Source organism: Urocampus carinirostris, chromosome 3, assembly GCF_059441175.1.
Source record: "Urocampus carinirostris isolate Australia breed hairy pipefish chromosome 3, RoL_Ucar_1.0, whole genome shotgun sequence".
In the NCBI taxonomy this organism is placed as follows: Eukaryota; Metazoa; Chordata; class Actinopteri; order Syngnathiformes; family Syngnathidae; genus Urocampus; species Urocampus carinirostris.
In genome coordinates this window covers 7,227,996-7,242,641 of record NC_142351.1, presented here as the reverse complement: position 1 = coordinate 7,242,641, position 14,646 = coordinate 7,227,996, and the positions used below count along the sequence as shown (strand labels likewise).

At 39.3% G+C, this 14,646-nt stretch overlaps 1 protein-coding gene across 6 annotated transcripts in view; it reads left to right on the top strand.

Annotated features, from left to right (window-relative positions):
* Positions 1-14,646, top strand: part of mbnl2 (muscleblind-like splicing regulator 2) — a 72,382-nt gene that overhangs the window by 44,458 nt on the left and 13,278 nt on the right. For all 6 annotated transcript variants that reach the window (XM_088330511.1, XM_088330515.1, XM_088330514.1 and 3 more), the window contains exons 3-5: positions 452-616; positions 3,176-3,376; positions 8,454-8,708. In XM_088330511.1, coding sequence (XP_088186637.1) covers positions 452-616; positions 3,176-3,376; positions 8,454-8,708 — 621 coding nt within the window. The remainder of the gene's footprint in view (positions 1-451; positions 617-3,175; positions 3,377-8,453; positions 8,709-14,646) is intronic.

Here is a 14,646-nt window from a genome sequence, read left to right as displayed (position 1 = left end):
CATTTCCCATAAAATAAAAAGCTTGTGTGAGAACGTCAAGCGATTGGGTCCTGTATCTGTTCTGGTTCTGACACCTGTTTTGATCTCGACCACATCTGTTCTCCGGCACCCGAATAACGATCCGTTTTTTATCTCGACCACGTCTACTCTCCTCTCCGGGCTTTAAGCTTGTTTCTGATCCCGATCACGTTCTCTTCTATCCCGGCTACTTACCCGTTTTTTTCCATTCCCGACACCGCTATCGCTCGCCACAGTCCCACTTCTGCGTTCAAAGCGACCTGCTCCCCACGACCAGCGATCACCGGATCATGTGTGCAATCCCTTCCCTTCTTCCCAATAAAACTGCGAGGAACGTTACGCGAGTGGGTTCTGTTCCCGTTCTGGTAAAGTGTCTTGTGCCCGTCTTCTACCTTATACTTAACCGGTTTTGTCTGTCTGTCTTCTTTTTCAGGGTCGTTGCACACGGGAGAACTGCAAGTACCTCCACCCACCGGCTCACCTCAAAACCCAGCTGGAGATCAACGGGCGCAATAACCTAATCCAACAAAAGACAGCAGCCGCCATGTTGGCCCATCAGATGCAGTTTATGATTCCCGGCACCACCGTGCAACCTGTGGTCAGTGCTGCTTACAGGAATTGGCTTATCCTGAACCAGGGGCGGTTTTAGGTCCAGAGTCTTAGGGGTGCTGAGCACCTAGATCAGGGGTGGGTATACCATGGTCCGCGGGCCATGTGCGGCCCGTCAGCCTTCTTTATCCGACCCGCCAAAGAAAAATGGTCGAAGTGTAATGAAGATATACGTGAATATAGTAATAGTATAAAAAATATTTTTGGTGGTCCGACTTTGTCCTTATTGTCTTTTTGTGTGTCTGCAACAAACATATTACAAACATACTACAAAATTACTATCTACCTACCTACCGACCTACCGAATCTCAAAAATCAAATTTAAAATCAAATTTAGTGCTTAAAAACACTTATCCTATTATTTTGTCTTCATATTCATGAGAAAAAAATCTAAAGAAATACTACAAAAATACTACTACAGTAATACTGTGATACAACAAAATACTATTCCAAAATTATTACAATAGAAAAACTACAAAATACATCAACAGTAATATTAAAACTACTAAAGAGATACTACATGTATACTAGAATGGGAAAACTTCAAAATACATTACAGAAATACTAAAAAAAAACACCACTACAGTAACGCTATAATACAAAAATACCTCTACATAAATGTTACGGCAAAAACACTACAGAAAGGTGACAGAAATACTACAAAAATACAACAACAGAAATACTACAGATATACTACAATAAATGTACTATGGGAAGACTACAAAATACTGTAGTGGAAATACTACAAAATACAAAATAAAAGTGCAGTATTACGATGAAAATACCACAAAAATACTACAAAAATCTGACTGTATAAATACTACAAAATACCACATAAACACAACTCAAGTCATACTACAAAATGCTACAGGTTAACTACAAATATTATACTATGGAAATAACTCAAAAATACAACTGCAAAAATACTACAAAAATACAACTACAGTAATACTATGACACAAAAATACTATTACAAAATTATTACAACAGAAATACTACAATATTTCATCAACAGTAAAATTAAAAAAATACTAAAGAGATGCTACAACTATACTAGAATGGGAAAACTTAAAAATACTTTCACAGAAATACTAAAAAAACACCACTATAGTAACACTGTAATGCAAAACTACTGCTACATTACGACAGAAACACTACAAAAACATTTCTACAGAAATATGACAGCAATACTACAAAAATAGAACAACAGAAATACTACAAAAATGTACTATGGAAAGACTACAAAGTACTATAGTGGAAATACTACAAAATACTTCAAAATAAAATTGAAGTATGACTATTCAATACTACAAAAATCTGACAGTATAAATACTACAAAAATACCACATAAACACAACTAAAGTTATTCAACAAAAATACTGCAGGTAAACTACAAAGATTATACTATGGAAATACCACAAAAATAGAACTGCAAAAATACAACAAAATTATGAACACTATAATGCAAAAATACTGCTACATAAATATAACGGCAGAAACACTCCAAAAACACCTTTACAGAAATATGACAGAAATAATACAAAAATACAACAATAGAAATACTACAGATACACTACAAAAATGTACTATGGAAAGACTACAAAATACTACTGTGGGAAATACCACTAAATACTTGCAAACTACAGCGATACTACAAAATTATGAATACAAAAATAATACAAAAATACAACTACAGTAATTCTAAAATTCTACTATAGAAATACTACAAAAATTCTAACGCATAAATACTACAAAGCGGTGCTTAGAATCAAATGGACTCAACCATTTTAAGCCAGTGGAGTATTTCGAATACTGCCTTGTTCACGTTTATGTTTTGTTTCTAGTGTTTTTCATCAAATTTTAGCCTATTCTGCCCTTTATTAAGGAAAATTGACTTTTATTATGCTATACATTTTCAGGGTGTTTGAGAACCCCTAAAAACGGGCTGGGTACACCCATGTCCTGTCATGAACAGGAACAGGGAGAGAACCCAAATGCGTGATGTTTCTCACACAAGCTTTTATCTTACGGGAAATGGGGCAGTCATGCATGTTAACCCAAACGCCAGTGATTCGCGATCGGCAGCAGTCTGGTGTGGAATGACAGGAAGCCAGAGGCCGATGAGATCGATACCAATTGTTTGAGCAGATATCGGACGGATGGTGTGATACCGGACAGGACGGGACAGATAGGATTGATATCAACACTGGATATCGAAATTAAACAGGACAAACTAAACGGGAACGAAACTGGAGATCGATTTCAAACAGGACAAAATAGGCGGGAACAATACCTGACAGGAAACGTAGGCAGGGACAGAGTCAAAACCCACGTCTTGCGGGGCAGAGGTTCGTTGACGGACTGACCAAGGGTGAGTGAGAACACTGAGCTTAAATAGAAGAGAAGCCAATCTGTCAACGAGCCGCAGCTGGCGCAACACGGGCCGGGCCAATTGGGCGCAATGGCAACCGTGACATGTCCTGAACTCAACCTATTTCATTTCTTCTTCATGACCGTTCCTAATTAATCTGTCTTTCTTCTGCAACAGGCATTTCCGGTCAGCCAAGGTTTAGGGTCCGGTGCAGCTCTGAGTTACACCCCATACCTGACACCCATCTCACACAGCATGGGTCTGGTACCCACGGAAATCTTGCCCAGCACCCCTCTCATCGTCCCTGGAAGCCCCCCTGCATCGCTGACAACTGCTTCGTCGACCAACCCAAAACTGTTGCGGACAGACAAACTGGAGGTACACTTACAAACAAATGTTCCCTCTAAGATGCGTGTGTGCGTAATTGCGCACTACCCAGAGCTTTTCCGCGCACAAGAAAATCTAGCCAGCTCACAAAAATCAGGGCTCCAAATTGCTAATAAAGAAGCGAATTAAGTCAAAGTTACAGTGCATGAAGGTAAAAATACACGGGTTCCCCTGACGCTGTGTTCGAAATGCGGTAATTTGAAGTCAATGTCGAAGTAGAACGAAGTTGAGTAAAGTCAGTAAAGTTTTTCGAGAACCGGCTCTTTCGGCTCGGCTCACTAAAAAGAACCGGATCTTTCGGGTCCCGAACGGCTCTTCAGCTTGTTTTTGCTTCTCCTATCCCTACACGACCAAATATTATGTAAAATTGAGCATAAAATGACTGAAAGGAAGGGGGGAAATAGAACAAAAAAGAAAAAATACAAAAATGAAAAAGTAGTAAAAAGCTGAAAAAAATGAAACAAAAGGAGAGAAAAAAAGAGCAGGAAAAATTCCGAAAAAAGCCAGAAGAAAAGAAATAAGCAAATAAAGGCAAAAAGGTCATAGAGAACAAAAAAGCAAGAAAAAAGTAACAGCTCGGAAAAAATAAACACAATGAGATTTTTTTTAAAAAGGAATTCTAAAAATAGGAGAAAAAAACAGGGAAAAAGAGGAAAACGCTTGTGTTGCATTCAAATAATTTCCACTTCTATCAAGTCAATCGTGTTGCCAACATTGAACTTCCACTAAAAAATGTAATTAAATACAGTTGTGTATCGTGCAACCAACTCAATAAGCCCCCAAAAATGTTAGTATTATGCGACAAAAGATACCAGGAAATAAAAGAAATGGAAATCTGGTGAACAATTTGTTGTAAAAACAAATGACGTTGGTAGGCCGTACAACCTTTGCAATAATACATGAGTGAATTCATTCAAAAGTGAAAAACATTTTTGCATTGCCGGAAACTCAGCAAAATGTAACTTGATGTCAAGTTTTGGACATGTTTGATAATGATTTAGTTGCCACTCTTGGGATTGCCGATGCTCACTGTTGTTTCAAGCGTTGCTCACCGACTTTGTGTGAACGCTCAGACCCAGGGAAAATTACAGGGAACATTGCTTACAACTCCTTCTATCTTAAAGGGTTAGTTTTTTTGCATGGGCAAATAACAGCAATTTATCTTTAAAGTTTCAGTTCTGCATTCGACTTAGCATACAATAAAATGTAGTCGCAGTAAGGATTACCATGTCTCTCATCTCCGAGCCAGGTGACCACTTCTCCATTCTTCTTGTGTTCTCTGTGCGTCTTCTCAGGAAAATGATATGCAACGGCACGACCTTATAACGCTCGGGAAAGTCCAGAAACACAAAGTTATTCGATGCAGGCTTCTGATTGGCTGCCGTGTATGCCAATTGCCAAACAAACCGAAATCAACAAAATTTCCAAACCGAAAGAAGATTTCGAAATCGGAATAAAGCAAACGTTTGATTTGGAAAGATGATAAAATAAGATAAAATAAAATAAAAACAATTTTTTTTTTCTTAAAAAGGTTTTCGGCCACCCGGGGCGGAGACATTGTGTAAGTTGTACGCCCGACGTAAAAGATGCACGCCCCGGGCGTCCGGGCAGACTGGGAGGTCGGTGGTTCGCGCCTCGGCCGAGTCATACCTAAGACTTGTAACATTGGTAAAAATGGCGGCGCCCTCTGTTGGCTGCGGCTGCATCGGCTCGCTAAAACGGGTCAGGTGTATCGACATTTCGTTCTGTGTACATTGTTACAAAGAATGACAATACAAAGGAAATTATTATTATTATTATTATTATTTCAGACACTGTCAATAGCCTTTTAAAATGATTTGATCATGTTTTTTTAATATTGTTGAATTTCTGTTAATCTGATTGTTTTCAGGTATGAAATCACATCAACAATTGATGTAAAAAATAATAGCAAAAACACGTTCTCCTCCCTTGACCTTTACTAAGATAAACATCTGCCATCTCTCTATTTGATTGTCGGTGTTGAGCCTTGATGTGTTTGTCTTCATCAGTGCTAACACTTAGCAACTGTTCTAAATTAATCTATCTAATAGAATAGCATCCCTCAGGGATGAGCATGCGCTCCCAAAAACATCGCGTGTGGACATGGTGCATGGCTGGTACCTGTGTGTGTTTGTGTTTGACGGGCTCTGTTCCTCAAAGAAAAGCACGTTCTCTTGTGCTTCAGTTATAGTTGCTACTATGGTTCCAGGGTCCTTTGGCTTCATACTGCATTTGTTTTGACAGGGTTGGGTAGGGTCACTTTAACTTGAATACTTTCAATTAATTTTGGATTACTCCAATACCAAATATGCTAATAAAAGACAAAAGAAACTAAATACGAATAAAATGATGACTCCCAACACGTGGTAAGCTTTCTCTCTCGGCTTTGATCTCTTTGATCTCCGGCAAAACGAACATCAAATGCCACAGAAACAAAATGAAAATAAATCCAAACCGCTTGCCAACATCATTTTTGCCGTTCCATGTATTCCGTTACTCCCCAAGCCTGCACAAAATTTAGTAATTTTATTTATAATTACCTTCTTTGGTCTTTTATTAGCATATTTTGTATTTGAGTAATCCAAAAGTAATTGAAAGTAATCAAGTTAAAGTAACCCTACCCAACCCTGCGTTTTGGCTAAGGAGGAATACATTTGATGTTAAAATGGAAATATGGGCAGGCAATGTGTTTTTACAGTTATCGAATGAACCAACAATAGATGCCAGAGGTCGACCACAAGAATTGGTTATTTTTAAAAAATAATTCTCAAATTTATAGGTAAATCAAATCAGTGTATTAATCGTCTCAAATGTTCGAGTTTTTCTGAGGGCAAAACCGATAACAGGAATTTTTATTTCTCTTTAAGTTATCAATTGTGCAGTTCATTATTTTGACAAGAATTATTAATCCAAAGAAGAATGTAAACCAAACAAATGCACATGTTGCTTCATCTAACAAACTACAATTTATCCATACAAGAAATCAATAAACGAGCATGTCAACAAGAGTCTCATGCTCTAACGACTGAGCTAGCCGGGCGTCGAACCTTAAATCTTCTGACGCATTGGTGGTTCAGTGGTAAAATTTTCGCCTGCCATGCGGGAGGCCCGGCTAGCTCTGTTGGTAGAGCATGAGACTCTTAATTTAAGGGTTGTGGGTTCAAACCCCATGTTGGATGCCAAATATTTCGGAGCAGCCCAAGAAATATGCCCCAAAATATGCACAAAAGTACACAGAGGCTTTGAGGGGAGAGGGAGAAGCCGTTTATTTTGTTCGTCAGAGTCCAAAACAGAGTTCTCATTCGTCTAAGAGACGATCAGCTTTCTTATACCCTTTTTGGAGCAGACACATTCTTAGTACGTCCCCTCGCGATGACGCACTTGTTTTTTTCTCAATGTGCATGCTTTCCGGGAATTGACAATGTTTTTTCAGAATGTTTTCGTCCTCTTTCAATTCTCCAATGTTACACAATTTCCCAAAAATTGTTGGGGTCGGCCTGACATCTAAACTCCTATCAGCTTGCCAGGGGAATGTCGTTATTTCGCAAGCTAATCCAAACCAAGCGAGTGTTTTTATTAATAACACTCGCTGACATCTAAACTCGGGAGAAACAAGCCTGGAATTTCCCGTCTTAAACTAACGTGTTCTCATTATGTCAAGCTCGACTCCAATAAGCCACAACACTAAGCTGGGTCGGGCCTGGTTAGTACTCAAATGGGAGTCCGCCTGGCAATACTAAGTGCTGTAAGCAGGTCATTTGGCGCACATTGTGCTCAGAAAGCACTGACTAACTGTAGGGTTCAAATCCAGCTACCGCAGCCTCCCCTTGCGGGGTTTGCATATTCTCCCCATGCCTGCGTGGGTTTCCTCTAGGCACATGTGTGTCAGGTTCAAAATTGTCCAAATTGTCCCTTGGTGGGAATGAGTGAATGAGTTGTCTGTTGCTGTGTGCCCTGCGACTGGCTGGCAACCAGTTCAGGGTGTCCCTTGCCAAATGCTCGATGGACTCCAGCGCCCCCCACGACCCTTGTGAGGATAAGCGGCACAGAAAATGGATGGATGATAATACAAGAGCCTTCTTCCCAATATAAATCTACAACGTAAAACAATGGTATCAAAACAAGGAGCGAGCAAAGTTCTTCTGAAAAATGTCACAAAATATTGCAAACCAGAAATTAGAGCGAAGTGATTGCGTGTGCTATGTGTGCATAGCTCCGCCCATATCTACCTTTATTGTCAAATTGCTCTGGGTGGCGTTGATGGTTAGTGTGTTTATAGTATGTTCTGTGGGTTGTCATAATATTTAGTATATGTACAGCCAAAATGGGGTATGTTGGTCTAACACAATGGATGTAAACTGTAGTTAGGACGGTGCCCTATACATACTGGACGGAACCCTTTGACATATAGGTGTTGCTTTAGCTTGGCATGGTTTATGGCCGTCATTGCTCAGTTCACATCTGGAACAGTTCAGTAAAATAGAGAAGGTCTTATTTTTTTTAAGCCAGGTGTACTCATGAAAAGGTGTGCTTTTTTTTTTCAAGCTTTCTATCAGAGACGTGGGGAGACTGGCGTAGAGACAGCGTCGGTGGTTCAGTTCATGGCGATGTTTTGCTTTTATCGTCGCCGGCGACTTTAATCAGGCATGCTCAAGGACTGCACTTCTCAAATTCATTCAATACGTGGACTGAGCTACCAGGGGAAAACACTGGACCGTGTTTACAGTAATATCAAACATCTAGTTGGATCCGGTCATCTCTGTCTGTCCCTCACCTTCTCAAACACCCCACTCCAGAGAAAAACAAAGCCTGAAACAAGGACAATACAAACATCTTCTTTGTTCCTTTATCTTTTTTCTCTTCTATCCTCACTGTAAAATGTGAACCTGGAGTGCCACGTCCAATTTCGTTGTCACAATATGTTCAACCCATGTTGTAACAATGACAATAAAGGTTTATTCTATTGTATTCTATTCTATTTGTAATGCATTCCTGAAATTCTTGATTCATTCATTTCCAGTAACTCATGTGATTGGCCTGTGTTCAGGTTTGTCGCGAGTTCCAGCGGGGTAACTGCGCTCGGGGCGAGACCGATTGCCGCTTTGCCCATCCCTGTGACAGCCCCATGATCGACACCAGTGACAACACGGTGACGGTCTGCATGGACTACATCAAGAGCCGTTGTTCCCGCGAGAAGTGCAAATACTTCCACCCGCCGGCCCATCTGCAGGCCAAGATCAAGGCCACCCAGCACCAGGCCAACCAGACGGCCGCGCAGGCCGTGGCCACAACTGCGGCCATGGTAAGTGCACAGTAGTGCAGTTTTCATGCAGAGTAATGTTGGAAGTATATGCCACTGTAACAGTGCTTAGCTTTTTAAGTGGAGTGCATCTAAGACTGAGTATATTGGAAATTGGTCAAAGTAATAAGCTAGCTGTCTTGCATGATGAGTGGTCAAGTCAAGTCAAGTCATCTTTATTTGTATAGCCCTAAATCACGAAGAGTCTCAAAGGGCTTCACAGATTATTACACTATATTACACAGACTATTTTTCAGCCGACGAGAAGAGTCTCATCCAATTATATTGACAAAGTTACTGTGGATGGAGGTGCTGCTCAATTCTGATGTTGGGTGTCATAGAGCCAAAGGGGCTGTAGTGAATTCATAATCCCAAAAGTGAGAACCACCAGGAAAAATATATGTGTGTCTGTGTGCAGTGTTCCCTCTAAGCTGCGCACGTGCGCAATTGCACACTGCTCGCACATTCTCAGCGCACAAGAAAATCGAGCCAGCACACAAAAATGAGGGCTCAAAATTACTAATTGAGAAGCGACTCGAGTCAAAGTTACAGTGCATGAAGAGAAAATACACGGGTTCCCCTGACGTGTGTCCTAAATGTGGTATTTTGAAGTCGAGTCGAAGGAGAACGAAGTTGAGTAAAGTCAGTAGAGTTTGTCGGGGAACCGGCTTTTTCGGCTTGGCTCACTAAAAGGAACCGGCTCTTTCGGGTCCTAAACGGCTCTTCGGGTTGTTTTTGCTTCTTTAATCCCAACATGACCAAATATGTAAAATTATGCACAAAATGACTTAAAGAAGGGGGGAAATAGAACAAAAAAGAAAAAAATACTAAAATGAAAAAGTAGTGAAAAGCTGAGAAAACAAGAAAAAAAAGGAAGAAAAAAAGAAGGAAAAATTTAGGAAAAAAGCCAGAAAAAAAGAAAAGAAAGAAATGTAGGAAAAAAGTAAATAGAGAACAAAAAGAAAAAAGTAACAGCTAGGAAAAAATAAATACAATGGGATTTTTTTTTAAAGGAATTTGAAAAAAAGTAGAAAAGAAAACACGGAAAAAAGAAGAAAAAGTTAGTGTTGTTTTCAAATAACTTCCAATTATATCAAGTCAATCTTGTTGCCAACATTGTACTTCAACTAAAAAATGTGATTAAGTACAGTTCTGTATCTTACAACCGACGAAATAAGCCCCCCAAAATGTCAATATTATGCGACAAAATATATCAGGAAATAAAAAGAAATGGATATCTTGTGAAAGAATTGTAAGAACAAACGACGTCTGTAGGCCGTACAACCTTTGCAATCGTACATGAGTCAATTCATTCAAAAGAGAAAAATGATATTACATTGCCGGAAACTCAGCAAAATGTAACTTGATGTCAAGTTTTGGACATGTTTGATAATTAATTATCCTTCCACACTTGGGATTATGGTCGCTCACTGTGGTTTCAAGCGCTGCTCACCGACTTTGTGTGAACGCTCAGACCCCTGCAAAATTACAGGGAACATTGTCCTAGTGTGGAGTCAAACTTTGGAACAATTTACAAGACGAGATCAAAGAATAACCAACTATTCACGTGTTCAAATTTAAATACAAAAAACATTACTGGCGAAATACAGAGATGAGGGGGGTGGGGGGGATTGGGAATAGTGCGTCTATTTAACTTTGTGTTATTGTTGCTATCCTTATATCATAACTGTTATTATTTATATCATTACAATTGTTGTTATATCATTGGTGTATTCGGTGGGGAAGACGAAGGGGTAGGGAATATAAGCATTTGCTTCTTACTACCCCTTTTCGAACATATTATGTAAAAATTATTTTGTTGAGTTATTGTTTTTGTTCCGTTTTTATTTTGGTGTTGGAATAAAGTTTTCATTCATTCATTCAAATTCATTTATCACATATAGTTCACTTGAAATGTTTCAATTTTCTTAGAGCCATATATATTCTTTACATTTTATTATCATGATCAAAAAAAAAAAATTCTATATGATATAGCTACACTTTACTAAAATATTTCACCCTTGTGCTAGCGCTTTTCTTTTATTTCTGTCAAAAACCAGAACCGGATCAGGACCCAATCGCGTGACGTTCTCACATAAGCCGACGAGATCGATAAGGAATCAGGATAACGAAAATAAACAGGAGGAACTAGACAGGAACAAAAACTGGAGAAACTAACAAACAGGAGAAGAACAGACGGAACAAAACTGGAACCCGAAATTAAACAGGACAAAAAAAACAATACCGGACTTGAAATACCAACAGCAAAAGAGGACCGAGTCAGAACTCACGTCTTGTGGGGCAGAAATTCGTTTGACGGGCTGACAACCGAAGCAAGAGAGGGCTGAGCTTTATATATACAGAAAGCCAATCTCTCAACAAGCCGCAGCCGGCGCCACACAGGCGGGGCCAATTGGGCACCATGGCAAATGTGACACACTTGGGCGGGGCCAGTTGGGGACCATGGCAACTGTGACACACACGGGCATGGCCAATTGGGCGCCATGGCAACCATGACAAATTCAGGACGAAAAAGGTGAAAGTAAGAAAAGGACTGTTTAAAATCCAGTCTAAATGCCAACATAAACCCCCCAAAAAGTTTTCGGGCGTGACTAAGAAAGTCACATACTTGAACGGGCAACGCAAGCATCTTGACAGAGGCTGAAATGATCAATTGCTGTCCGCAAGGAGAATATATTACGGACACCAGCCTTTGGTTGTATTGAGATTTTCATTTATTTATTGTAAAAAAAAAAATCAGGGAGCTATTTAAGTTTTTCTATACCTTTATATGCTTTCCTGCAAAGCCCAATTTTGTTTACTGCGCTGTTAGTTTTCGGTTTGAGCGAAAGATTCGTCGTGTGAGTTGTGTTGAAATTCTAATACATTTACTGTAAAAGAGCTATTGATTGAATGAAAACTTTATTTCGAACATTAAAATAAAAACAGAACGAAAACAATAACTCAAGAACAAAATAATGTTACGTGATATGTTTGAACATGGGTAGTAAGAAGCAGATGCTTGTATTCCCTACCCCTTCATCTTCCCTATGAAATACACCAATGATAATAACAACAATAGTAATAATATTAATAATAACAGTTATGATATAACGATAGCAACAATAACAACAAAGTTAACCATAGTTGTAGACGCACTATTCCCAATCTCTCGTATCACCTATTTCCTTCATCTCTGTATTCCGCCAGTACTGTTTTTTTGTATTTAAATTTGAACAAGTGAATAGTTGGACATTGCTTGATCTCGTCTTGTAAATTGTTCCAAAGTTTGACTCCACACACAGACACACACATACCTTTCCTGGTGGTTCTCACCTTTGGGATTATGAATTTACTACAGCCCCTTAAGGTATAACTTTCTGAGTTTTTCTGATGTTTTCTAGGACTGTTTTTTTTTTTTTACCTTAAATAGCAGTTGTGAAGTGAAAACATTGACTAAATAATTCAATTTTAATCATTTGGACTGCAGGAATAAAATATTAAAGTTTTTTATCAATTTATAAGAAACATTGTTTCTTATAAACTTCTTCCAATTTTCAAGCTTTAACAGGAAACAATTATCTACCTCCTCTTAATACTAATAATCCATACCGGTCGATCCCTAGTAAGGACCATACTAACAATTGTTCTCTCAATTTAAGGCCCTTTCAAAAAAGGTACAGAGTAAACAATCTTTTATGATCGGAGCACTTTCATTGTGCAATGCCCTTAGTTTCACACTCCACACAGATCACCCCCCACTCTACCACCACCAATCCCTGAGTTCAGCTCTCAGCAGATCACTGCTAATGAAATCAAGGATGGATGACAAAGTCACATTGCGTCCTCCAGCTGCCCAATACACAGTTTGTAGCGGTGACTGTGTGGTGGGTGGCACCCCCTCCTTTCTCCAGACTTCTTTAAAGGCAATGTGAGTAAATATTTTTAGCATACACTTTCTACCAGCTCAGTAGCCTAGATGGTAGGGCGCCCGCTTTGAGACTGGGAGGTCGCTGGTTCGCGCCTCGGCCGAGTCATACCTAAGACTTATAACATTGGTAAAATGGCGGCGCCCTCTGTTGGCTGCGGCTGCATCGGCTCGCTACAACGGGTCAGGTGTATCGACATTTTGTTCTGTGTACATTGTTACAAAGAATGACAATACAAAGGAAATTATTATTATTATTATATATTACGGTATATTCCAATTGTTATCGGAGACCATGCATCTTGAAGACAGAATGTCTTGACTTTGTCATCCGGGGATGAGTTAAACGAGACTGATCCATGAAAGGAGGCCACAGCCTTGATACAAAATTGAGTATCCAGGCTACAACAAAAAGCGGCAAAGGCGATAAATGCGAAGCCAGTCGGAAATAAACAAACCCAGGGAATACAGCAAAACAGGCAAGCCGAACAGATAAAAACACGGTGAGCAGCCTGGCTAGCAAGGAACCGACCGTGAAAAGTGTCAACGGCTACGGCGATAAACACAAACCTGGTTGGGAATAAACAAATCAAGGAAAACAGTAAAACCAGCGTTTATTCCAGGCTCGCCAATAAAAAAAAAATCGCGGTGAGAAGCCTAGCTAACAGGGAACCAACAACAAAAAGCAGCAACGGCTATGGCAAGAAAGGCAAAGCCAGCCGGGAATAAAGAAACACTGCAAAACTGGCGCTTACGGAATTCTAGCTGATTAAAAAACATGCGGTGAGCAGCCAGGCTAGCAGGGAGTGTATAGCCTCCCGGCCGTATCCCCATGTGCTGCTGCCCGTCCAGCACGAATTTATATAGCTTTAGCCTCAAACGTATATGGTGGTACCTCTACATTTTATAGGTATCAGATTAAATATTCATTGTTTAACGCAGAAAGGTTCGTCAACATTCTCATCGAGAGGGCCCACATGTCGGGCGGGGCCAATTGGGCGCCATGGCAACCGTGACAAATGTTGTGTTTTTCCGGTCAAGAAAGGCTTTTGGGTAAAGTGCTTGAAAATGCTTAAAACGGACTCAATAGACCATGTTTTTGAATAAAGACAAATTTTAAAAAGTCTGTAAAAATGACACCTATGGTGGCCCCAGTCGTCATTATGGAGTTCTCGTGAAGTGTTACTGCCTCCTGGATCCAAGAAGACAGGTTTATCAAACTAGTCATGGAAAATTTAATATATTATCGATAATAATAAACATTATGCACCAAATAATTTAGTAATTAGTCATTTCATGTTTTGCAGGGGATGCATGCTAATTAACTCTCCAGTGCTATAAACGAATGATAAAATGCAAACAAATATATATATATATATATATATATATATATATATATATATATATATATATATATATACATACATTTACGATTTTATTCTTACAAATTTAGACACAGATGCCCTGAACAATATGCAAAAATTTAAATTATAATAAGTAACACAAAGAAAAAGCTCAATAGTCTCTAGGGTTGAAAGATTGAATGCACTCTGCTTCAGAGAAATCACTATCAATAAAATGAGTCCAAATTTGTATCATTTTTCTGCTTTTTATTTATAAAATTCTTTCTTTCGTCTTCCGTACTGAACTCCATTATTTCCCAACATCTATAAAGTCCTTCCCCTCTTTGTAAACAAGTGTGACGTAGCCAATTGTTCAGGCAGAATGGCAGAATTTATGTCAGTTTATAGCAGCCCATTGTCACACAAAGATCCTAGAATCTAGGACCTAGATCATAAATAGCAAAAGTATGTGCTAGAAGCAAGATAGCCTCATTTTTTAGTCACCAAAGCCAACCCCCAAAAAAGTCCTTTTGAGTGGCGCTGGATTTCTTCCTTTGTAGGTCCTGGAAAAAATTAAAAACTAGCCTTGAAAGTGCTTGAAAGATGCTTGAACATTAAACTAAATCATAAAACAACAATCTGTTCAAGCTTCACTTTCACACTCCAGCAG